This window comes from Pantherophis guttatus, chromosome 2, assembly GCF_059756535.1.
Source record: "Pantherophis guttatus breed Tessera chromosome 2, ASM5975653v1, whole genome shotgun sequence".
Classification (NCBI taxonomy): domain Eukaryota; kingdom Metazoa; phylum Chordata; class Lepidosauria; order Squamata; family Colubridae; genus Pantherophis; species Pantherophis guttatus.
Window position 1 is genome coordinate 148,575,583 of NC_142064.1, and position 26,490 is coordinate 148,602,072.

The window sequence follows — 26,490 nt, forward strand, 5'->3', positions numbered from 1 at the left end:
TCATTTCTCTGAAAATAAGTTTAATACCTAATATAATGACATTGCTGTAACTTTATTACACTATATTTGAAACAGAAAAAGAAAGTGCTTTGGTGTAGTGATTAAGGCACAGGCTAGAAACCAGGAGACTAGGAGTTCTAGTTTTGCCTTAGGCATGAAAGCCAGCTGGGTGACTTTGGGCCAGTCATTCTCCCTCAACCTAGTTCATCTTACAGGGTTGTTGTTGTTGGGGGGAAATAGGAGGAGGAAGGAGTACTAGGTATTATGTTTGCTACCCTGAGTATTCATAAAAAACAATATTTAAAAAATGGGAAAATATTTTTCAGTTCTACCTATTCCAACCACAGAGATTTATTACTGTTTCAGAAATTAAATGCACATGAAAAATGTCCATATTCCCTCAATATACTTTGTAGAATGCGCTATCAGTAAAATATGGATAACTTTTCCCCACGGTGATTGCCTTCTTGTAGACCCTGCCTGAAGTAATAATATATCAACTAACGGTTTGTCTTGCTCCAAAGTTTAAATTCATAAATTCTTTCACAATTCATAAGATGCCATTTTCTGGGGAAGCCTAAAGGCATAGGGCAAAATTTTTATCATAATTCTCACATTCTGAAAATGTCCATGTATTCTTTCCATTATGGGGGGAAAAAAAGTAAGAGCGTACATGAAGGTAAAAACAGTGAAATAGGTAACATGCCTTAAAACATTAATCCTCTGTGTGTGTGTGTGTGTGTGTATGTGTGTGTGTGTGTGTGTGTGTGTGTGTGTGTGTGTGTGTGTGAAGGTGGGAGAAACTAATATCCTGAAGAGAACCCTTCTTTCTAAAAGACAGAACAAGTTGCAGTCCATCATTTGGAGATCCATTTGCTGTCCATCTCTGGCTCTGAAGACTTGTGTTTGCACTGTAATACAGTATGTGCTGAATGAAAAGTATGCATAAATGGACATACATGTATTCTTAATCATTGGCTCACCTCAGCAGCAGTCAGGTCCACCATCTGGAACCAACTACAAGCAGTTCTCATTTAACAAGTGTTCAACTTTACAACAGTGCAGAACACGTGATACAGTACTTACAACTGGTCCTTGAAGTTGCAGATGTCCTAATTATCATAATTAACCAAGGACTTTCTGTAAAGCCCAGGCCAAAATGATTTGCCTTGCAGAGAAGAAGACTGGCATTGTCCAATACATGCCATTATTAAAATAGGTTTTATTCTATTTTTTAAAAAATGATATTATCCCTTGCTTTGTAATTTGCAGTAATATTAGTTCTCTAAGCATGGATAGAAATTCCTGGCCATTGAAAAGATCCTTTTCTCAACTCCGAATCCACCTAACATTTGAAGAAATAACAATAGCTCCCGGTGGGACAAGAAGTGACATTTTTTGCTGTCCCCAGCTCCAGAGACTGCTAGAGAGACTCCTAGAGACTCCTAGAGAGGTTCTGGAGGCTGGGGACAGCAAAAAATGTCACTTCCTGTCCCACCGGTAGTTGGGAAATGGGCCCTTTCAGCCACCGTAGGGCCTCCAAGGGAGTGGGAAAGGCTGTTTTTACTCTTCCCAGATAAATAGAGAGGATCTGGAACCAGGTAAGAAAGAAAAACGGGCCTACTAGGCCATCATGTGCCAGGAATGGGGTGGGTGGGTTGCGCGCACATGCGTGTGGGCATGTGCATGCGCGACCCTCCCCTGCCCCCCCTCTCCTGGCACACGATGGCAAAAAGGTTAGCCGTCACTGGTATAGGGTTTCCTGCTTGAGCAGGGGGTTGGACTAGAAGACCTCCAAGGTCCCTTCCAGCTCTGTTATTCTGCTATTATCCCCTGGTTTAGCTTTATTTTTGATATCTCAGAGTCTATTATTTTATAAGAAGTAGAAAATCTCCATCTGTGCTAATTGCCTTAAAGGACCAAACCAGCCATTTGAGAAAGAAAAGGCATTATTTTCTCCAGAATGACCCTACATTATGCAGGACAGGCAAAAGCAAAGAAAACAAGGTCATGCGCACTTCAAGAAGAGCTGCTCTTCTAGATACCCCCGTCAGAGATGATTCTGAGGAATCAAGGAAGGAAAAAAGGGAGGACATAGTTCTGCCCACCAACCACCCATCAAAAAAACCACCAAACGAACAAAAAAAAAAAAAAAAAACCCACCACATCCCCTTCTTCCAATTTGCTATAGGGCTATAAAAGCAGGCCATGTGCTTTCTTCTAGCATGACAAATCAAAGGAGTTAATTAGGAGACAGAAGGAGGAGGAGGAGAAGAAGCATACAATAGAGAAAGGATAAAATACTGTACTAGCAGCAGGGTGGAGGTGGATAGCAATTCCGTCAGTGCTTCAAGGCTTATGTGACACTGTCACTTTTGTATCTGCTTAACTGCCTTTTCTACCTTCAGGGCATCTGGCAAAGTAAGGCCTACTTTATTTATTTATTTAGCACAATGCATTTTAAGAGCAATTGGAAGTCTGATTCAGACTCCTACAGAATTCTGCCCAGGGTAACACTAAATTAAGCCCTAAGATCAGCAAAAATTAGAGGTAACTCAATACCGCTTTCCGGAAGATGATTCAGAATACTGACACTCCTACATCTTGCCAGGCTAAGAATATCATGCTTCCTTCCACCTCAAGTTGTGAGGAGAGCTCCCCCATAATTTTCCTCTCCCTCAGCTATTTGGGGCTATGAGAATAGAGAAAATAGCATCCACCATTGGTAGTTCTCTTGAAATATCAGGCCAGCTAGTTTTGTTAAGGTAGATTTCCCTACCAGATTCTTTTGTGTCTTACATCAGTGTTTGAACTCCCTTTGCTGGCTGGGGAATTCTGGGAGTTAAAGTCCACACATCTTCAAGCTGATAAGATTGAGAAACACTGCCTTACATTATCTGGGGTTTTGATTGTTGGGTGCACTATCGTGATATGGTGCGCATGATGGGACTCGGAGTCCTCCATGCTGCACATTACTTCTGGCCAAGACAAAAGAGTTGGTACCAATGATTAGTAACAGAACCTGTGTCTCTAAGTTTAACAAGTGATCAATATTGATCAGCCCATGGTAAACAAACCTTAAACTTAAAATTTAATCCCAAAAGAAATACAGGTAGTGTTTGTTTTACAACTGTTCATTTAGTGATCATTTGAAATTACAACAGCACTGAAAGAAGTAACTTATGACTGTTTTCCATACTTATGACCATTGCAGCAAAACTCACTTAACAAATGAGCTTACTCGGCAACAGAAATTTTGGGCTCAGTTTTGGTTGTAAATTGAAGGCTACCTGTAACACTCATGAGGACTGAATGAATGAAGAAACAGGTTATGTAAGTCTTATATAAGGGAACAGTGTAGCACAAAGTTTTCCTAGGATGCAGGAAGCAGCAGACAAGTGAAGAGGATTACGGATTGACATTTCATTGTCACACCAAGAACTACTACTTAGGACATGAATTAAATCAGCCAACTGTCTCTATCATGCACACACTAAAAGGAAGAGATTTCTGATTTCATTCTTGCAAAAACGTTTACCATGAGGATAATAACCTTGTCACAGAAAATGCTAGAAATATTACAGATAGCGGCCTACTAAATTCAGTGTCAATTATAATGCCAATAGCCTACGAATAAAAATAGACTTAAAATTACTTTGCCTTTCCTAATTTGAAAAAAGAGTCTGCGGAAAGCTTAGTTTTCATTTTCATGGGCTGCTGCTTCGGAGGGGTCACTGAAGTTGAAAGGAAACCAAGCTACCTTAAGCAGTAGGATTGAGCAGCCTACTTTTTGTCAGTTCCAGCGAAACATGATTCAACTGTATCTATTCTAAAAGTATTTAAAAATAACAAAGAAAACAAAACATCTAGCTTTCTTGTTTCATTTTCTATTTTTGTAGTTTCAGATGAAGATAGAATCATAACTTCGCTCATTATAGTCACCCAAGCAAAAGCTTTCCTAACAGATGGAGGTCTACTTCCAGTGAATACATTCAATAAAGGGTGGCCCATCAGCTTTTCGGATAAATTATTTCCACAGTCATGTTAGTGTTGGGAAGCTGTTTCCCAACTTCAATTTCCTTCTATTTTAACACAACTTAAATACAGTGTTTATCTTCTACACCCTGAAAAAATAAAGGAGAGATTTTGATGTATCTTTCTGTGACAGCTGACACTTGAAGTATGTTATCACACGCCCCAAAGCTAAAATACCAACTTCCCTCACATGTGCCTCTTAAGATTTAGGCTCTAATTGCCTGATCATCCACAATGCCATTCTCTGAATATGCTGATTTATTTATTGCTTTAATTTATATGCCACCCATCTCACTGTCAAGTGACTTTGGGCAGCCTAGAACAATATCAAAGTGTGATATAAAAGAATAAGAACATTAAAAGCTTTAAGAATTAAAACATTACAATTGACGAAGAACTAGATAAAAAGGAATCAATGTGTAAACAGGATGGAGATGGGATCTTCTCCTAATCTACTAAGCACCTCCATAGGCATATGTCTATTTTGCAGCTGCATCACATTGCTGACTTCTATTCAGTTTGTAATCAATTACTATTTCAAGGGATTTTTTTCTTAGTATTATTGCATAACTACCATGCTGAATTAGGCCAAAAGGACATTCTGTTCCTTGCTGGAAGCCCCAAAGCAGAATATGGGCACACTGTGGCATTTTCCATCCTCACTTTCCAGCCATGGATGCGGGATACGTTCTTATATGGATAAGTAAGCCTATTACATTCTTCAGTTCAAAGGAATTCATAATCCTTTGTTCCAGCCAGGAGCTGAAGTTTTACTGAATATAGTACATAAGCCATTTTTTATGCTTATTGCCTCAAAGCTATTCAATATAAACGAATAAAAGCATCCTTAAATGAGGTACATTACATCTAAGAAGCTTTCCTTACCTGTGACTTCCAGCTTGTCACCAGTCACTTCAACCTTCAAATAAATCCTCCCTCTTTTTTCCGTGTGATCCATTCCACAAAGACTTGGAACATTTATTACACATTGTTTGTGAACATTCATATCACAGGCTGAAAGTCAGAAAATAAATAATTTAACATCCTAAGGAGTGAAAAGGACAGACATAACTAATTGGCACTACCAGTTTCACATTGCCAGGAAAGTTGATCTTTCCTTTGAGCTATTAGGGAAAGCTTGTCAATTTATAGTCCACTCAAAAAAAAAAAAAATAAATCTTTCCACATTCAGTACATAAGGTAAGAAGTGTTTGTAGTATCTTCTCACAAATGAAAGCAAGTATCTTCTCTGTCATAGGGCAGAACAAAATAAGGCAAAAACAAATCTTGAGGAAAATGATTTTGAGTTAAGAAACAGCTATTTCTGCTGCAGTCTTGAAGACCACTTTTACACAAATCATACATGACATACGACAAATTTGGCCAGAGTCAATGATTCCCCAACATACCAAATAAGTTTTGAGAGAAATGTTAATGATGCCAATTTAGACATTAAAAACTATATGGGTGGCATTTAGTTGAAAATAAGGAGGAAAATGTGGGGAAACATAAGTTGGTTGAATACCTGATAGGGTTTTATAGAAAGCAAAATGAAAATAAAAACACACTCAATAAGATGAGATCTCCTCTTTTTTGGGGTTGACCACTGGCCAATCATTAAATTCCAGTTTTTTAAAAAACACTGTACAACTATCTATGATTATTTCAATGCTACTGTTTTTGAGCATCCATTAATGCGTACATAGTTTTTCCATTAATAAAAACCTAGGTTATGCCTCATCAGGAAAGCTGCCACATATTAGCAAAGGAATTATATGTTTTAGCTATTCCCTAGGAAACATGATGTAAAAAAAGGCTTTCTGGGTTGATTTTTAAAAATCTGATTGGGAAAATAAGTGACCACAACTATTTTTAATCAAAATCTTGACATGTGCTTTGTTTGACAATAAAACTGCTGAATCGAAATGTTGTAAGAATTGAGACACCTAATTTATAGCTCTTGCACTTTTATGGAAAAGTGTATCTTTATACCTTGACATTAGAATTCCTTCAGAAATTATAGACAGAGTTTTAATTCTAGAGGTAAATCTGGTTATGCAACATTCTCATATCTAACAGTGGGAAACAGCAACACATGTTGAAAGGCAGAAAAACTGAAAGAGTTCTTTGTTTTTCTTCCATAAGAAACAAAGTCTTAAGAATGCCTGATTTTTCTCAAAGCCAACCACTGAGCCATAGGAATGTGGGGAGTCAGAACAAGTGAAAGTCAGTGTAGCACAGTAATTAAAATGCTGGGGGCTTCAACCATAGAAATCCAAGTTCCAGTCCCCTCTCAGCAATGAAGCTCACTGAGTGACTTTGGACCCACTCATTCTTTCTTAACTCAATCAGCTTTTGAAGCTTGACGCTCTGGTGATGAAATAAGGGAGGACTACCATGGATGCTGCCTTGTGTTAAGAGGGAAGACAGAATGTAGATGCAATACCTCGCAAATAAAAAACAACAACTCAAGCCTACCAAAATTGTAGACCAAGCAACAATGGAGATTAATCCCTTTTTATATAGGGTTCTCCACAACATGCATATATTCGAGAAAAAGGGTGGCCTGAACTGTAGCATCATCTTATTAATTTTTTAAAAAAATCCGGATAGAAAGAGGTAGCTTTGTAGGATGAAATAAATTAAAATATTTTCATTCCTTTTCTACCTTAAATGATTTAAACTATTTCTTATTACTGGTCTTGAGTTTTGACAGAAGAGATTATATGTAGCTCTAGGCTGAATTCTATAGAGTCTTTGGTGCTCTCTGAGCTTGGCTGTTTGCTTGCAGATGTTTCATTATCTAACTAAATAACATCACCAATGCTAAAGCATGGTGTTTACTCCCTGTTTATATACAATTCCTGCTTCATTGTAACTTTTTGTTGTCTCTTTTGAATGGTGTGTAAATAAGGTTTATTTCTATGTGTCTATTTATGGCTGATTTGTCTGAATGCCAAGTTTCCAGGGATTCCCTAGTGTTTATGGATTTGACTTGGTCTAGGACAGTGATGGCTAACCTTTTTGCCATCCCGTGCCAGGAGCGGGGAGATCGTGGGGGGGGGGGAGGGTGTCGCACTCTTGCCCATACCCATAATTCTATGCACCTCACCCCTGTGCATGCGTGCACGACCCACCCCACCCCCCGCTCCTGGCATGCAATGGCCCGGAGGGCCCGTTTTTCTCTCTCCCCAGGCTCCAGAGCTCCCCAGACTCTAGGAGTCTGGGGAGGGCGAAAACAGCCTTCCTCACACACACACACACACACCAGAAGCCCTCCAGAGGCTGAAAACAGCCTGTGCCAACTTCCGGTGGGACCGGAAGGCCTGTTTTTTGCTCTCCCCAGGCTCCAGAACCTTTCTAGGAGTCTGGGGAGGGTGAAAACGGCCTTCCCCACACCCCCGGAGTCCCTCTGGAGGCTGAAAATGGCCCGTTTGCCAACTTCCAGTCCCACTGGAGCTGAGCTCGCGTACCCACCAATATGGCTACACGTGCCACCTGTGGCACGCGTGCCATAGGTTCGCCATCCCGAGTCTAGGATGCTCATAATTTCCCAATTGAAACAGTGGCTCGGTCTGTCCATCTGTTGTGAGATGGAGTTTTCATCATGTCTTCTGACTGCTAGTTGGTGTCCATAGATGCATTCTGCTAAACTTCTACCTTTTTGTCCTACCTTCTTTAAACTCTATGTTGTAAATGACTAGGTTTTTCCCTTCTTCTTAGGCTACTGGGTCTTTGGGTTTATGTAAGATGTTTTTGATGGCTTTAATTGGTTTGTATGCTAGAGTGATGCCAAGTGGTTGTAATAGTTGGTTGTTTCTGAGATTTTTTTTAAAAATGTATGGTCATATCCTTTTCATATCTTGTTTTGATAGTGTTGTTGTGGGTTGAACAGGCACTTTTTGATAAAGTTATATGGGTATCCATTTTATTGGAAGATGTTATATAGGTGATCCATTTCCTTTTTCTGATGTTCTGGGTTGCTGCAGCTTGTGCTCATTTGAATAATTTTCTTTTACACAGTTTCTCTTATGGGAGGACTTGTTTAGTGTGGCTTGTTTTTCAACAGACTTGTGTTTCTAATTTTTTCCAGTTGTTTCCTCTGATGAAAAATCGAGAAATAATAGCACATTGTTGCTTTCTCCTTCTCTGTTGAATTTTATCTCTTGGAAGATGTTGTTGACTGTTTCTTGTGTCTTTTCTCATTGTTGCTTTTTTATTATGACAAAGGTGTCATTTACATATCAGATTCATATTTTTGGCTGTTTGTGTGGGAGTGCTGTTTTTTCCAGATGCTGCTGCATTACTCTCTCTTCTATAAGTCCTAAGAGTGGTGACCCTATGGATGTTCTTCTGATTTGTTCATATATTTGTCAATCAAACTGCATGTAGGTAGTGAGGCAGAGGTTGGTGGGGTCCATGATTCTGGGTATTTTAATCTTAGAATATTTAGCTAGGTCAGGTGAGTTGTGTAGTACTGCTGCGATGGATTCTTTTGCTGGTTCTGGACCAATGTATGTCAAGAGTGCTGTAACACTGAATGAAACCATACTTTCATCTTCTATTTTTAGGTCTTTTATTTTCTGGAACCACTATAGTGGAGAATTAATAATATATTTGCAATGTAGTGGGGAATTGTAGTGTGGAGTGGGCTGCAGTGGGGAAGTGAAGGAATATTAACGATATCAAGGAACCATCAGAGAGAAAACCACACCCACATCAACACTGGCAGGGCAAGTAACTGTATACAAACAGAAAGCAAAGCCCATATTTACTTGCACTGATGTTGTTACCTAGCTGGGTAATGAAATATCTGCAAGCAAACAACCAAGCTCAGAGAGCACCAAGGACTCCACAGAAGCAGGTTTCTAAGGAATCCCCAAAATAGCTTCCAAGCCATTTAATTAGTCATAGGTGACAGCTTGCTATTTTTATAGCTATTGAAGAGGAGTTCTATTCAAACCACATGAGGAGAAACAGCAGTTTGTGTACTTTCTGACAACAGCTGTTTTTATTCATCTCTTTGTTGCAGCTACCGTTGCAGTCCTAGTAGCAGGTTACCTTATACTTAGAATTTGACAAACTGCCTTAGGTTATGTTGTGAAATTGTTCGTGAGGCTCACCCCATTTTTTTCAACTTCTCTCCTTCTACCTGATGCAGCATAAATTAATTTTGACTTTTCTTTTTTTAAAAAAAAGAAAAGCCTTTTGATAAAATTGTAAAGGGAAGGGATATGTGGTCTTTGCATTTATCTAAGCAATGATCAGTAAGCTCAGATACCCTGGTGTGAGAGTTCTAGTTTTTATAGCATTGGGTATTTATACTCATCTATATCCTTCTAGTTTTCCATACTTGAACTAATTCTGTGGGAATGACACAACAAAAGAACTCACCCCTAGGTCTATTGCAGTGATGGCTAACCTTTTTGCCGTCGCGTGCCAAAAGCAGAGGGAGTGCGGGGTTGCTCCAGTGGAAATCATATGGCAATAGCCAAAATTTCACGCACATTTTTGGATGCCTAATGCTTTATCTATGGGGAAGTCAATTCCCCAGAACAAAGTGGGTTCTAGTGGTAGCAACTTGCAAGGGTGAATCAACCAAAAAAACTCAAAAGGATAGTGAACAAGCATTATGAAGCTTTTGTTATGAAGCCACAAACTGCCCTTATTTTTATTTTTTTTTAATGCTTGGGCTTTTATCATAATATTGCAGGTCAACTGCTGATTGAATATAATGCTTCTTTCTTCCAGTAAGTTTCCATTAATATATGGCTACAGAAAAATCAACATGAGAAAAAGCTCTTTTCATTTAACAGTCTTTTGCTAGATGTGTTGAAATATTCATTTCAAATGGACTGCTACATTTGTAATTAACAGGAACTACAATAAATTTTACTGGAAAGTAGTTAGGCACAACTCTAATGGCTTCATTGATTTTTTTATATACAAAAAGAACTCTTAACACTGCATGAAATAAATATCTTACTGTCACATTTCATCCCTTGGTGCAGAAGTCCATAAAGTAATGAACCGCAATGGTCACAAAATGTTGGGCTCCCATATGTGTGGATTTTGAACTTATGCTTGCTTCTGGGATCCTAAAAAGAAGAGAAATGTCAGTGTCATGTTACCTGTTAATCGAGGAAATTAAAGACATTAATGTTGTCAAACATTAAATGAAAGTTTCTGAATTACAAATCTCCACGTACAACTCCTTGCAGAATACATATATTTCCATCGACAATAATTGTGTGTTCCTTAAATAAATAAATAAAAACCTATAATATAATATGAATGTATCTGCCCTCAGTTTGGAAGGGACTGCCACTCTCGAATTGGCCTTTTAAGTCACACTAGATGCTGTTTTAGGACCTCTTTCCAGAGCACGATACCATAGTCTCTTGAGACTGAAGGATGCCAATGGACAATAATATAACAAAATTAGGTACATTTGACTTTAAGTTTGTGTGCAATATTATAATAAAACTAAAAATAAACAAAAAAGCAGAAAACACTTTATACCTAATACAAATATGCTATTATCTACTCCTTTCTATTATACATACACACACACACATACACACACTTCAGTGTGCTTCCTGCAAAGATCACTTGAACATTAGAAAATTATTTTTTGGAACACTGTCATATTCTGGCTGAAATAAAACCAAAGTTGTCATTGCATACTTTGGTCTTTGACTGCTACTTAATGAAATTTGAACTGGCTGAAATAGTATGGAAAACTTATTCTGCATTCTTATCAACAACTTAACTTAAAACTACTCCCAAGGAATTCTCGTTCCTTCAAGCGGTGGTTTCAAAGATGATGATCTGTTTTCTGAACAATTCTGAAAGAAAGCGGCAGTTGCCAAAGCTCTATGTTTTTAATCAGAAAATACTGTAATTGCAGCTTCTAGCCTTTTGCTCAGGATCTGGCTTTGTCCCAGAAAAATACTCCCAAACCACAAAACCATAAACTGCTCCATAATGCCTTAAAGTTGAAAGTAGGAAAGCAAAAGCTTGTCACCCCTACAAGGGGATTTCCAAATTGTGGGAGTCGTCAAGAATTTAGGCAGCTGCTGCAGATGGCAAAAATTGGGAGTAGCCTCTGAGAGCCCTCAGATTTAACACATAGGCATTTTACAGAGAAGAGGTGGTAGGTGTTTGGTTTAGACTGCAGTTTTAATGGTTGACACTTCCAATAACACAAAATTACACACAATGAAAAAAAAAGACCCTTTTCTACTTTAAGACTATGTGAGGACAAATACTGTGCCCTACTTTAAAGCAGCTTCCAATGTTCCTATAATAATGCCCCTTATTCCTTTTTATAGAGTTTGGGAAAGAAATTATCTATTTTCTCTGGGTCAAGACAGAAAATCCTTTACAAATATTTACATGGAAGTATATTTTTTAGATATTAAAAAAAATCAAAAGAGTTAATGCAAGCCACAAATGTTAGAAAATCTTGCCAGCTTATAAAATGCAGGAACAATAATATCAAGAAGAGTATGTTCCAATACAAATATGTATGTCTGTAATTAACAGGATACAGTAACAAAAAGATAATCTCATATCTGTACAAAAATAATTTTCTGCATCAAGTTTAGAATTTTTGTTAGGTACGAAGTTATCTTTTCGGTCTATTGATGTATGCACACATCCGTAGATCAACGAGGTTCTAAGAATTATTTTTTTAATCTTACAGTAGCAAAAGATCCAGAAAATCTGAAGTGGTTTAATGAATAAAGTGCATTTTTTTAGTTCCTGCCAACAATTCAACAGAGAAATTCAAGTGTTCAATTTCATGTATAGATACTCTCTGGATAGATTCTTATATGCATTATTCACATGAAATTGTTTTATGAAAAATTTCAGAAAGATAAAAAATATCCACAATGGAGAAGAATATAAAATGCCCCTCTAGGGGGAGGCAGAATGACATATAAAAATATCTAATAAAAAATTAATGTTAGACCCGCTAGTTCAGCTGCACTTCAGAAGCAAAGCTTTCATTATTTTTTACTGTGTGACTTTTAAAAATGTGATGCACATTCCCCCAAAAATTATACAAAGTGCTAAGTGGTAAGATATTAGTAAGTCAATAATTTGTACAAAACATTTTAAATGGAACTATCTGCTGGATTTAGGCCTATCACAAACAACTGTTAAGATCAATAAAATCTATTTCAGACTATTTATATTTCCCAACAAGATTTCAATGACTATGATGTACAGTTTCAAGCTGAGAGCTCATTGAAAACTCTCAGAAGTGACAAGTATGGCACCATAAAAATTTTAAAAGGTTACTGATGCTTGATTAACATTTGTGATCCTGCCTGTCTGTCTGTCTGCCCCCACCCCCCCGCCCCTTCCTCCCTCCCTCCCTCCCTCCCTCCCTCCCTCTCTCTCTCTCTCTCTCTCTCTCTCTCTCTCTCTCTCTCTCTCTCTCTCTCTCTCTCTCTCTCAACTTCTTTCAGAAGCAGGAATTGGGAAAAAAAGAATTATACAAGCTGGAAAGCCACTGCCATACAATTATTTACATTTCTGACAGAAATGCCTTTATCAGCACTTTATCTATCTCTCCAATTCCAAAGTCAATTGCTTTCTAAATGGGCTGGGGGGGGGAGATCAGCATTTTGTCTCAAAAGGTACATGAGTTCCTTGTCTTTCCACTTGTTTTGACAATAGGTAATTATTCTCCAACTCTACACAATCACTCATGATTTACTAACATTATCATCTTAGCCTTCTGAAAAATGATGTATTAACTTCTGCAATTAACTGATTCCTCATACAGGAATCATTCGGCTTCTGCAATCTACAATCCCCTTTGATCCTTGAAAATTGCCTAGTAGCATCTCTGTGGAGGGACATGAGCTTCTGAATGCGTGTACCAGATCTTTATCTTAAGGGCAATAAGCATCTGGTAGCAGAGTCCAAATCTCACTATTTAGCTGCCACATCAATGTGTATTTGAATCTGAAAGTATAGAATAATACTATGTTAGACCTTCTAAGCAGACTCCCTTATCCTCAGTATATTTCCACAACTGGAAAACCTGTACTTGCAACCCCTGCAATAGTCAGGCCAGTAACTGACTGTCTTCTAAGCATTGTGGTCATTTTGCAGACAGATGAATTACAAACAGCTGTTTAGAAATTATGATTTTGAAACATTACTGGGAAACACACCAGAGATATGTGGCAATGCATTTCTACCAGTAACTTTTTTTTACAAATTGTCCTCAGCATACGAATATGTTGGTAAGTCGGGTTAAGTAACATAAAGTAATGCTAAAAAGCCTCTTCACTAATAACAGTGAGGTGTTGAAAAGTTTACTCGTTTCATTTTGATGCCTGGATTAAACTGCCTTCTAAAGAAAATAATTAATGTCTCCTACTACAGTTCCCTACAGCATACATAAAAGAGCTAGTGAGCTTAAAGGTTTTTCCCTACCCAAGTTCTTAATAAAAGTGTTAGATATAAATGCCTCTTTCCCTACTCTGTAAATAATGTATATAAGGAATATCAAGGGTTAACTGACTCTCTGACTTATAATGTATTCATGACTCATCACTTGTACATATAGCTCCACCCATTGTGTATATAAGAAGCTGATCACCACTTTTACCTTGCTTCTATCTGTAAATATTCAGTGAATATAGAATGCCATCTGTGATTAAACAGAGCTTTATTTAAATATATAATTCTTATCTTAATTATTGAGTCTGATCCTGAAAATATTGCAACAATCTGGTAGCAGAGGATGGTTTGATAGACTCAATAAGGACTCGATAATGCCAAAAAGAGATAGACCCAACACCAGAGCATACAGTAAAGAGATGGAAGAAGATTCAGAAATAATAGATGAATCCACAAACGCTATTTCAAATGAACCTGAAGAATATACTACAGAAGATGAAGAAATAATAAATGAAGATGATGAACAAAGCGAAGTAGAAAACAACGAACTCAGGTCAGAAATATTAAAGATATTGAAAAGTCAAAAGAGTGATGAAAATCTCATCGCGAAACTCCAAGATGTAATAAAGAACAACGGAGCAGCGAAAGAGAAACACATCACCAATAAAAAGACTAAAGACCCAAAAACAGTAAGTGCTGAATTTGTAGACAAAAATACAACGAAGAGGGAGAACAGCGGTCCCGCGCGAAATTTTGAATGGCGGCCATCTTCATTGCAACTGACTCCCATAATGGATGAAGCTGAGCCAATCAGAAAGCCAGATTCAAAATGTCTGGCGCGAAAAACTCTGCACGACATGAAAAATGAGAAAGAAAAATCGCACACCTCTGAAGAATCAGAGACGGAAAATGAAGAAGACTCAATAAATTTACAAATAGAGTCTGCCATGAAAACGCTGTTTGCTGCATTTGGACCGAAATTAAAAATATCCAGAAAGTCACCGGAGAAGCAAGCAAGCAAACCAGCAAATCGAAGACTGCCTAACACTACCCAGAACTCGAGGACAGCGACGCCCGAGCCCAGAGAACCTTGCCGATTCTACCCCACTCCGAAATCTGAAGCAAGCGACATTATCCGGGAGAGAAAGAGAGAAACGATCGCTGCAAGCAAAACACCAAAGACTGAGCCTGAGACCGAATCGTCTGAGGAAGAGCCGAACGATCGGGCGGCGATGGAGAGAACCTTCTACGACGAAGCCACGAGCAAAATGAGAACTGCGCATGCGCGAAAACTCGAAGACAGCCCGGGAAGATTTGAATTTCTGGAAGAGCCACACAGACTTGTTGCTGACATCCCCACACCTTTCTGCAACTTTAGACATTTACAAGATCACGGACTGCCTCAAGTTGTGAGTAACGGTCAAAACAATATAGGGAACTTGCCCAGCGATTTTCCAAAATTGAAGGTGGATGGAAATAACCTGCAAGAATGGTATCAACAGCTTCAGGTTATTTTCATGAAAGAGAATCTGCTATTTTTCATTACCAATCCCCCAAGAAGACCTTGGGCTTTAAAGATAGATAACCTACACCATAGAGCCTTTTTTATAATAATAGCTAGTATATCTCCTGCAATGTATTATAGCATCAAATCAAATTTGACTGTCTCAGAAATCATTCAATATATGTTTAATTTGTTTCACAGCAACAGTGTAGCCACTACAACAAGGATGTCTAAAGATTTCTTTTCATCCAGAGTAAAACCAGGGGTTTCTATAAGTGAACATTTAATATATTTAAACAGAGTAAGAGCTGAACTGCAGTTAAGAGGGGAAGTAATCTCTGACCAAACAATGAAAAGTGTTATTATCAATTCACTTGATTCATCATGGGACAATTTTATGTCACATTTAGATACCATTAACCTAGGATATCTATCAATAGAAAATTTATCCAATAAATTGATAACTGAGGATAACTACAGAAAAAGTCGCTCTAATAATCATACGGAACATAGAACTCTCAGGAAAGTAGCTTTCCAAGACAGACATAATGAATCATATAGATGTCATAATTGTGGATCCAGAGAACACAATAGAAGAGATTGTCCCAGATTTTCAAGAGAAAGGCGTAGACCAGAATACACAAACAGATATAATTATAGGCAATCTTCTGTAGACAGACACAGATATAGAAGCCCACCAAACCACAGAGAAAATAGAGGGGGCGGAGAAAATTCAAGAGATAGAAAATCTGGTTCACTAAATGGATTAAATAGACATGACAATACAAAAACAATGCGAAATGATAACAATAATTGGCTTATAGATTCTGGGGCCACAAATCACACCACCAATAATAAAAGTATATTGTCTTCTTTCACAGAAGATAAGTTTATAATAAAAGTAGCTAACCAAGAAAAGGTTCAAGTATTAGGCAAAGGAAATGTAACTTTACCTGGTTTAGGAGAAATAGAGGGGGTATTGCTAGTACCCAAAATACCACATAATATATTGAGTGCTTTAAAACTTAGCAGAGAATCTAACATTAATATTACTTTCTCAAAGGGAGAAGCAATCCTTGAGAAAAATAAATGCAACATAGGTACTGTAATGATTAAAGGGGGACTACCTTACTTCATAGCAAAGGAAGAATGGTTACATAATGTTGATTCAAATGTTGAAGAATGTATAGAAACTGATGATGAAAATGTCAGCAATAGTGACAATGATGATTGTAAAATAACCCATGATCATAATGATACACATAATTTAAAAAAACCAAAAATAGGAAAGCCTATTCATGATGAATGTGCTCATATATTGCACAGAAAGTTAGGACATGCCAGTTTTCCTGTAGTACAAAAAATGACTGAACACGCAGAAGGTATCAAAATAAAAAATTGTGAAAACTATTTAGAATGCTCAGTATGTAAATCTACAAAGCTGAAAACTAGTTCCAAACCAAAAAAATCTACTAGAACAACCAATAAAGTTTTTGACTTAGTACACATGGATCTAGTAGGACCGCTTACCCCATCAATCACATATAAGAAACGTTATTTTTTAACAATAGTGGATGATTATAGCCGCTATGGTTTTGTTTACACATTAAAACATAAAGATGAGACCTTTCAAAAATTTAAGGAATTTTATAAACGCATAGAGACACAACACAATATTAAAATAAAACAGATCATGACAGATAGAGGATGTGAATTCATGTCTCAAGAATTCTCTCAATGGTTAAAGGATAGAGGAATGCTACATTACACTTCCAGTCCATTTTCAGCATTCCAGAACGGAATTGCAGAAAGAAAGAATTCCACATTACAAACCATGATTAGATGTACATTAGAGGATGCTGGTTTAGGCAAACATTTTTGGTCAGAAGCCCTACACTATTCAAATTATACACAAAACAGGACATGGTCCAGCATCATAAATAAAACACCATACGAGGTGATGTATAATAGAAAACCAAAATTGGCACACATGCATATCTTTGGGGTCACCGCAGATGTACACATACCTAAACAATTGAGAAGGAAGGGAGAAAATGTGTCCAGAAGGCTTAAATTTATGGGATATGAAACTGGCACAAAAGGATATAGGTTCATTGATAGTAATAATAAGTTTATAGTTTCCAGATCAGCCGTGTTCCATGAACAGGCCAACTGGTCTAAATTACACCTTAATGAAATATTCCCAAACAAACACCTAGAAACAAAACACCATAAAGAAAGAACTGTAAACATACAAAATACTAACAAACATAAGAACAAAACAAAAACATGGACGAATAGCCAACACAAAATAAAAATTGATACATTAACAAAAAAGGAAGCAAGATATATGCATGACAACAATAGTAAACCAGAAAGAACTTTTAGAAGCAACAGAAATAAAATGCCAAACAAATATAAGGATTACATAATGAACATGAATAACGAACAAACAACTCCCAATACATATGATGAAGTTCTAAAACTTCCCCAGGAAGAAAAAGAAAAATGGGAGCTTGCTATGAAAAAAGAAATGGAAAGTTTGCAAGGATTAAATGTGTTTACACCCATAACTGCTCCTAAAGATAAAACTATTATTGGCACCAGGTGGATATATAAAATTAAAAATTTGGAAGGAGGCAATTCATTATATAAAGCTAGGTTAGTTGCTCAAGGCTACGCACAAAAATATCCAGAGGACTATACAGACACTTATTCCCCTACTGTAAGGACCGAGAGTGTCAAAACAGCTTTAGTGGTAGCATCAGCACTCAACCTTGATGTATTCCAATACGATATACAAACTGCGTACTTACACGCAAAATTAGATAAGGAAATATATGTAAGGGCCCCTCATAGTCAATACACTAATAGGAATGAGACTTGGTTGTTAAACAAAAGCTTATATGGATTAAAACAATCCGGTAAAAGATGGTATGATTGTTTAGTGAAAGTACTCAATACCATGGGTTTTAATGCAACCTCTGCTGATAACTGTTTCTTTATCAAAAGGAGTAATGATTGTATTGAATTTGTGTTAATTTACGTAGATGATATATTGTACATTGGTAAACACAAAGAAAAAAGGGAAATGTTTGTAAACAAATTAAATGAACATTTCTCACTAAAATCATTAGGTAAAGTAAACAAATATCTTGGTGTACAGATCAGTAAAACAAAGAAGGGTTTCCAGCTCACACAAAAGGATAAGATTTTAGAACTATTGAACAAATGTAATTTGATGGACGCTAAACCTTGTGATACACCTATGCAAACTGACTTTCTTAGAAATACTAATGAACCATCTTTGGAATTCAAAGATAACACGTTTTATAGGTCAATTATAGGTTCACTCCTTTATATATCTAATTGGACTAGACCAGATATTGCTTTACCACTCAATTTATTATCTAGGTATGTCAGTAAACCAACAATATATCATTGGGAAGCTATCAAAAGAATTTTAAAGTATTTAAAAGGCACAATAGATTTTTGTCTTGTATTAGAACCAAATTGTAACAAGGAACCGAGACTTGTATGTTATGCAGATGCGGATTGGGCAGGAGATACATCTTGCAGAAAAAGTACATCAGGATACATTTTCTTTCTAAATAACTGTCCAATTTATTGGTACACCGGCAAGCAAGAACTAGTAGCTACTTCAACGACTGAAGCAGAATACATTTGTTTGTCTAAAGCTGCAAATAACCTTGTATGGTTTAATGACTTGATCTCTGAAATTTGGAAGAAACCTGCTTTACCTTTCATCATGAATGAAGACAACAAAGCAGCTATTGAAATCTCTAGATCTGATGCTATTGGGCAGAGATCTAGACACATAGATATAAAGTTTAAACATGTGAGACAACTGTCTCACGATGGATTTATAAAAGCTGTGCACTGTGATACTTCAGAACAAATAGCTGATATATTAACAAAGCCTTTGCCCGGTAAACAACATAAATATCTAACTTCCAAACTGCATGTAATGTATAGTCCTGAACAAGAATGTAATTGGTGTCATACAACCAATCGGCATTTAGAGGGGGATTTGTTAGATATAAATGCCTCTTTCCCTACTCTGTAAATAATGTATATAAGGAATATCAAGGGTTAACTGACTCTCTGACTTATAATGTATTCATGACTCATCACTTGTACATATAGCTCCACCCATTGTGTATATAAGAAGCTGATCACCACTTTTACCTTGCTTCTATCTGTAAATATTCAGTGAATATAGAATGCCATCTGTGATTAAACAGAGCTTTATTTAAATATATAATTCTTATCTTAATTATTGAGTCTGATCCTGAAAATATTGCAACAAAAAGGACTGCTGTGAGCCAAGGAACCTAGATCTGTGTTGCCTCAAGTTGTCAGTGCTGATACTTCTGCAGTGATCCACAGATATTTATTTCAGAATTGCCTAAAAGATTTGTGGATTAGTTCTAAGGTGCCAAATGATGCTACTGGGAAAATGGTTACTTGTGTAATTAGAAAATTCTCAAAGAGCCATTCCACTTAAAAGATTGGAAAGAAAAAAGGTAACATAGCCAATAATAATCTTGCCTTAACAAATTTCCAGGATAAATGCTGGAAAACTATAGAAAGTTTATCCTTAGAAGCCATATTCCATAGATGAAGGTAGGGATAATGTACATTACATTTCATGTAACATGTATTCTGAAAATACACAGAAGACATTTAAAAAGACATTTGCCCATTACAAAACAACAATAGCAATGAATACTGTATCAGAAATAAGTTTTCTATGCCTTAGATAACTATTCTTCAATAAGATTAAATACATTTGATATTTGCAGATTCTGTTTTAGATTCTGTCTGCAGTGATCATTCATACAAAGGCAACATTGATGAAGACAAATAACAAATCTTAAATACTATAGCTTTTGTGAAACATTAAAATCAGGCTGAATTACAGATACAAAACTCCAGACTTCAAATTGTATGCACACTAGAATATGATAGCTAAATAGATAAGAGTATTTTGTCTCAACTCTGTATATTATGCACAGATACTGAACTGACCAGATAGCTTTTTTTAGCATTTCATGAGATGATGCCATTAAAAATAACTTTTAAATTTTTAAATTTTTTACACAATTAGCAGAATAGGAATTTAGATCAAAAACATTAGGCCAATTCTCCCTTTATCTGTGAAAACCAAAGGACATATATTTGAATTCCCAATACGCTGTAATTTGAGAGAGAGAAAAAAACAAATGCATTTTAATAAATTAGCATTTAAAATGATGACTATGAATAGGCATAACTCTGGCAACACATATTTTGCTCCACAATGCTTTCAAGTATAAGTAGATAACTGCAGAAATGAATCAGTATTATAAAAATGATGTAATCAAATACGTTTTTGTCTAGTCTGACATCTTAAATGATGGTCCCATTTAATGATAAAATGCAGCTTTAGATATTCCTGTAATATATGTATGTGTGTGTGTGTGTGTGTGTGTATACACACACACACACATACACGCACACACACATAATACACACACACACACAAATACACACACACACACACACACACACACACACAGCCAGACACAATAGAAAAAGACTAATCTAGTAATCTCCACAACCTGTTCAGTCTGTCTATCCAGATACTCACTGCTGATGGTAAGCTTCCCTGCCTCTTCACACTCTCTATTCTTAAGGTCCTTTATCTCTCACTCTTAAGTTTGATTTAATAGTCCTTGGTATAAAGCAGGGGTCCCCAACCCTGGGCCGCGGCCCACTACCGGGCCTTGAGCCTTTCAAAACTGGGCCACGGAGGTGGCGAGCAAGCGCATGCGTGCGTTCCCACTTGTACGAGCAGTGGGTGCAAACAGCTCATATGGAACCATCCCCTCTCTCCACCCACTTCTGCCGATCTGCAAAGCCAGAAAGGTTGCTGAACTCTGGTATAGAGAAAGGGCCTCCAAAACTTGGTAACTTTAAGACTTGTGGCCAGCTGAGGAATTCTTGGAGTTGAAGTCCACAAGTTTTAAAGTTGTCAAGTTTAGAGACCCCTGGTTTAGAGAACAACCTTTATGTATTTTTATTTATTAGAAATATGGGACAATGCACAATTTAGGCAAAGAGTGGGTTTTTTTCTTTAAACAGGGAGACAGGGTTGAACTCCCAAAATGAGCAGAGACACCACAGAGAGATTAATGAAGATGATTAAAAATTAAATTTGTTTAATAAAGTTCTCCTCTTTTGTCATGTTAAAAAACTATTAATTTAATACCACCTATTAAGATATCTATTCAATGCTGTGGCTTGTGGCCTCTGAGTCATAGGTTGTGGCATCTGGGTGTGTTTGTGTGTTAAAGAGAGAGAGAGAGAGAACAAAAGGCAAGAGGAAAAAAAGATTAAAAGGGTATTAGGCTCTTATTCTAATGACTTTGAAAAATATATATTTTTTCTATCACTATATGGTAACAATTACTATTGGGGTGCAGTGGAGAATAGAGTAGAAAATAATTCAGTCCAAATGGATGCTGTTGCCACTATTCAGCCTATAAACCAGAGCTTTTGCAATGTATCCAGTTGGCAGTGTAAGATAAGCAACTTTGGAATGAAATTTACTGAAGGTTGATAAGTGTTATGAAGGCTATTTTAGACATGAAGAACTCATTTGAATCTCCATTTATACCCATGAACTTAACTCAATAGATCTCCATCATTCCCTCTATAGACCCCATCATTCCATTTTGAATTCAAAACCTATTTTACTGTACTGCTCTAGTAGCAGTGGTGGGTTCCTCCCGGTTTGGTCCAGTTCGGCCGAGCCGGTAGCGGTGACGATATGACGTCACCAAATCGGTTCTCTCCCCCACCCTCCAAACCCACGTTATTCTTACCTTTTATTTGGTCCCACCCCCAATCTATTGCTGCCTCCTGAGTCCCAGCTGATGACTAGAGGAAAAAAAACTGTTTAAACTCTTGCTGCGGGGCTTCAAAGGGCCGTCCTACAGCTGATCTGTGTTAAAAGCAAACAAATGAGTCGGGTCGTAAGTGCGAGGAATGGTCGTAAGTGCGAGGACCTTCCAGAAATGACTCTGACCAGCTAGCCATGCCCACCTAGTCACATGACCTCCAAGCTACACCCACAAAATAAGCCACGCCCACAGAACCGGTAGTAAAAAAATTTAGAACCCACCCCGTCTAGTAGGTAATTGCTCTTTGAGCAATTTTTGCTCTTGCTGAAGAAAAAAAAAGTCTTACCATCTTTAAATACCCTTTTCCTTGCAGTTACTACATTTATCCTTCCTTTTCCTTCAAAACTCTATAGGCATATGTGCAACATTTCTTCCTTATACTGTAAATTTCTTTTATTTCCTATTCTGCCCCTACTTGACCCATTTCATTCAAACCATCCCTGCAATTCCTTTGTTGCCTCGTCTCTCCTGCACTGACACTCTGCGACCAGTTCCCTTGTCATCGATCCAGGTTAACTCCTCTGTTTATTAAACTTCTCCCCAAATCATCCTTCTTCTGCTTCATACTAGCTCTTTAAATACCAGTCCTGTTTATAATGCTACACCTTGGATTATCTTTTTAGTTATACATACAGATTTTTTAAAAAAATCTCTTATTATCCAACATTTATATTGACTGTTTCCCTATGACTATCATTAAGTGTTGTACCTTGTGATTCTTGATGAATGTATTTTTTCTTTTATATACACTGAGAGCGTATGCACCAAGACAAATTCCTTGTGTCTCCAATCACACTTGGCCAATAAAGAATTGAATTCTATTCTATTCTATTCTATTCTATTCTATTCTATTCTATTCTATTCTATTCTATTCTATTCTATTCTATTCTATTCTATTCTATTCTATTCTATTCCTATTCCTATTCCTATTCCTATTCTATTCTAACAGTGTCCTTTCTAATGGACTTTCAATATACATCTCTGGATAAGATCCTTATCATATTTTTTTATCAAATCAACCATTCTTCCCAGGAGCATTGATCCTGAGATTAAGCCTGAGTGAGATCAGGCTTAATTTTTTTTTCTGTTTTAAAAGCTAAGATATTTGCACTGAAGTATCTAAAATTCTATACTAAGAACAGCTATTTGACCTTTCGCACATCTCATTTTGTTTCTGCCATCTGTGTGGTTAAGAAACAATCCAGAACATGAATCCCCACTTCTTCATACAATGCTGAAATCTGTCATTCATTTCCAAAATAACTTTAAAGTGCTTAGTTAATTGTAAATCTTCAGATTTAACTTTAACAATAACTGGCATGTTTATGAATAGACAGATTAGTATTAACTGATATGCAAACATATTACTATATGATTATGGTATTTTATTTAGAATGGAATGGAATAGCAGAGTTGGAAGAGACCTTGGGGTTCTTCTAGTCCAACCCACTGCTTAGACAGGAAACTCTATACCATTTCAGAAAAATGGTTGTCCATTTAGTTTCAAACAATGTTGAATGCAAACACTTCCCTTAATACTGATTGGGAGAGCTGCGTAAATGTAATTACTGCCTAATACTGAACTGTTTATTTTTCCTCTGAAAACTAGCCAGTCAAAAAAGAGGTTTAGAAGTGCAATATCTGCTCTCACACACATTTTATACCTGCAAGTAATTTTTAATCTACCACAAACTCAGTGAGCAATGTTTTTTGATATTTTTTTGATAATGCAATTATTTTATCCCGCTTTTATTATTTTTGTTAATAAGGTGGCAAACATAATTAATTTTCTTTCCTCCTATTTTTTCCTGCAACAACCCTGTGAGGTGGGTGGGATTAAGAGAGAGTAACTGGCCCAAAATCACCCAGCCAGCTTTCAGGCAGAACTAGAATTCACAGTCTATTAGTTTCTGACCTGGTGTCTTAACCATTATACTAAAGTGCCACTCTGCTTTTGAAAGTTCTTGAGAACTGATCATTTATGCAAGCTCAGATTTGTTATGAACAGTGAAAGATATCAATAAGAGTGAATCCTTTTCCTCTCTGAAGACTAATTCTTATGGAGCATTTAACTGAAAAGAAACCAGCATCTTTGGGATAGATCGGTATTTATTGTGATCATCATGGGATTGTTTAACCAGTTTTTTTTCCTGCAGTATATTCTTACAGCCTCTGCTTTTAATAATTAACTCAGTTAATTATCAGATGAACAGAATAATGTTATTAGAATATTGCAATTCTGAATACAAAATAATGAATGCATAAAGGAATTAAAATTTTAGTGGATTTAGCCTAAAACACCTGCAGAGAATCATCACATGCAGAATCTTGCTCAGTATGTCCTTTTCCTCACAACGTTCAGGAAGAACTTTTTAAATTTATGAGCTGTGCCAAGGAACCGTCTACTATTGGCTTACATTCTCTTATTTGGTTTATACACTTCTTATGTCCAAATTCTTTCCATGTTTTTAACATATTCTGTGTCTAAAATTTCAAGATACGGATTAAAAAGTTCACCTTGTTACATATTATGCAACACATTGCTAAACCTTATGCCAGAAATTCATAAAAGGAATAAATATAACCAATCTCAAAGGAGAAGTGGAATGTACAGTATTTACCCAATTTCCTTTTAGGGTAAGCAACATTATGCAAAGTATCGAAGACTATTAAAATGTAAATAAAACAAATTAAAGGTAGGAGATAAGAAAGGTGGCCATAAACCATGGTCCTCATAAGGTTGGCCTCTGTTGGTCTGTCAGAGTTTGTAAAGAACTCTGGAGGAATCAGCAGTGGTCAGGCCTGTGATAATTGTTATATCACCATCAGGCAGGTGCCTTCCAATCTGAAGGTTGTTGGAAAAATGGCCAGAGAAAAAGACCTAGAATTGGAATAATGAAAAACAGAGAGCGAAGGCTTGATTTTTACCTTCTGTAGTACATAGGTCTTCTCTGCGTAATGACTTCATTCTAGTTTATGATAAAGCAACTAATCTACTATTTTTTTATATGTGTTTCTGCTGCAAATAAATTCGTGAATATAGAGGTAAACATTGACATTTAATGTCTAGAGTCTAGCCTGAGAACTCAGATCAACAGAGGCCATCCTACTTTTTAGTAATATTCAGAAACATAGACTAGGCCTAGGTCATCCACTTTACACCTGTAGCATATTCTGCTTAGAATAAGGACAGCATCAATCAGATATAGAACATTTTGGCCAGGATATTACAAGCACAATCAAAGCTGATAACTAAGATGTACATACCAACACACACTTAAGATACCACAGTATAGCCTAGTTAATTGTTTGGGAAGACAAGAGAAAGCAATAGTTTAAAAATGTGAATATTGTAAACTACCTCTATATTTAAAAACAAAAGACTAGGTTTTAAAATGATTATATAAGATGGATAGATTCCTCCAATTTAGATCTACAAATTGAGTCTTGGAATATATTGAAAGCTTGCAGTGAAGCTGTCTCATAGCTTGCCTAGGATAACCTGTAATGATTTATCTATTTTCTGGGTAGGCTAAAGGAATTGCTTTCATTAAATTTGTATTTCTTTTTCCTTTTAGAGAACACAACTACTGTTGTTTATTGGTGAAAATACTGAATATAGTTATTGGTGAAAATACAGTAAGTTCTTACAAAAGGAAAAGGAGGACATTATATCACCAGGGGATAAGAATTTGATTAATTTTGTTAACGGTGCAACTTCTAATATTATATCCAGGTTTATAAATATTTCATTAATTTCTTTGATTTTCAAATTTTCATTGGATCCATGACAGAAGGAAACTTTTCAGTTGAAGAGCTGGGATTTAACTTTCCAAAAATCGAGACTTTACACCCATTCACTTGTTGTTTCTTCACTTCAGGCCTGTGAGAGCTTTCACCGCAACATAATGCAACCTTGCACAGTTTTTACCACAAATTAAAGGGACACCTATGGGATCACCACTTTTGGGACTTATAGCGGAGGTCATCATCTAGAAGCCATAGCACTTCTACAAATACTACCAAAAATATGGATCGGATATGTAGGCGCCACCTTCACCATAATAAAAAAAGACCAATTAGAGAACACCCATAGAACCATCAACAACATTTTTAAGGGAATTCAGTTTACCAGAGAAGAAGAAAACAACAATTCGCTACCCTTCCTGGACATCCCGATTAGCAGAGACCACAATTGTAAACTAGAAACACAAGTCTACAGAAAAACCACCCATAGTAACCAGGCGCTCCACTACCTCTCCACCAGCAATCAGCATAGATTAACTCCAAGGTTAACATCAGACCAACAATCAACTAAACAATACCCCAATCAAAAAACTGCCAAAGAGCCATCAGTAAACAGCCCAACCAAAGAATCTCTAAGACTGCCACACAGACCGGCAAGACACCAGAATATAAACTGACAGCAAATAGCACACCTTACTAGCATTGATGGTGTTATCTAGTTTGGGTAATGAAACATCTACAAGAAAACAAGCACACTCAGAGAGCACCAAGGACCTTTCACCTTGCACACTGGCTATCAGTTACCAAGTT

At 36.8% G+C, this 26,490-nt stretch overlaps 1 protein-coding gene across 2 annotated transcripts in view; it reads right to left on the reverse strand.

Annotated features, from left to right (window-relative positions):
• The window catches only part of PRKCA (protein kinase C alpha), a 199,035-nt gene that overhangs the window by 46,969 nt on the left and 125,576 nt on the right, over positions 1-26,490 (reverse strand). Inside the window, exons 4-5 of one of the 2 annotated variants that reach the window (XM_034412652.3) lie at positions 10,022-10,133; positions 4,921-5,049 (exon numbers count right to left, since the gene is read on the reverse strand). In XM_034412652.3, coding sequence (XP_034268543.2) covers positions 4,921-5,049; positions 10,022-10,133 — 241 coding nt within the window. Of the gene's footprint in view, positions 1-4,920; positions 5,050-10,021; positions 10,884-26,490 lie in introns of both variants that reach the window. The other variant, XM_087886994.1, reaches the window with a different exon arrangement.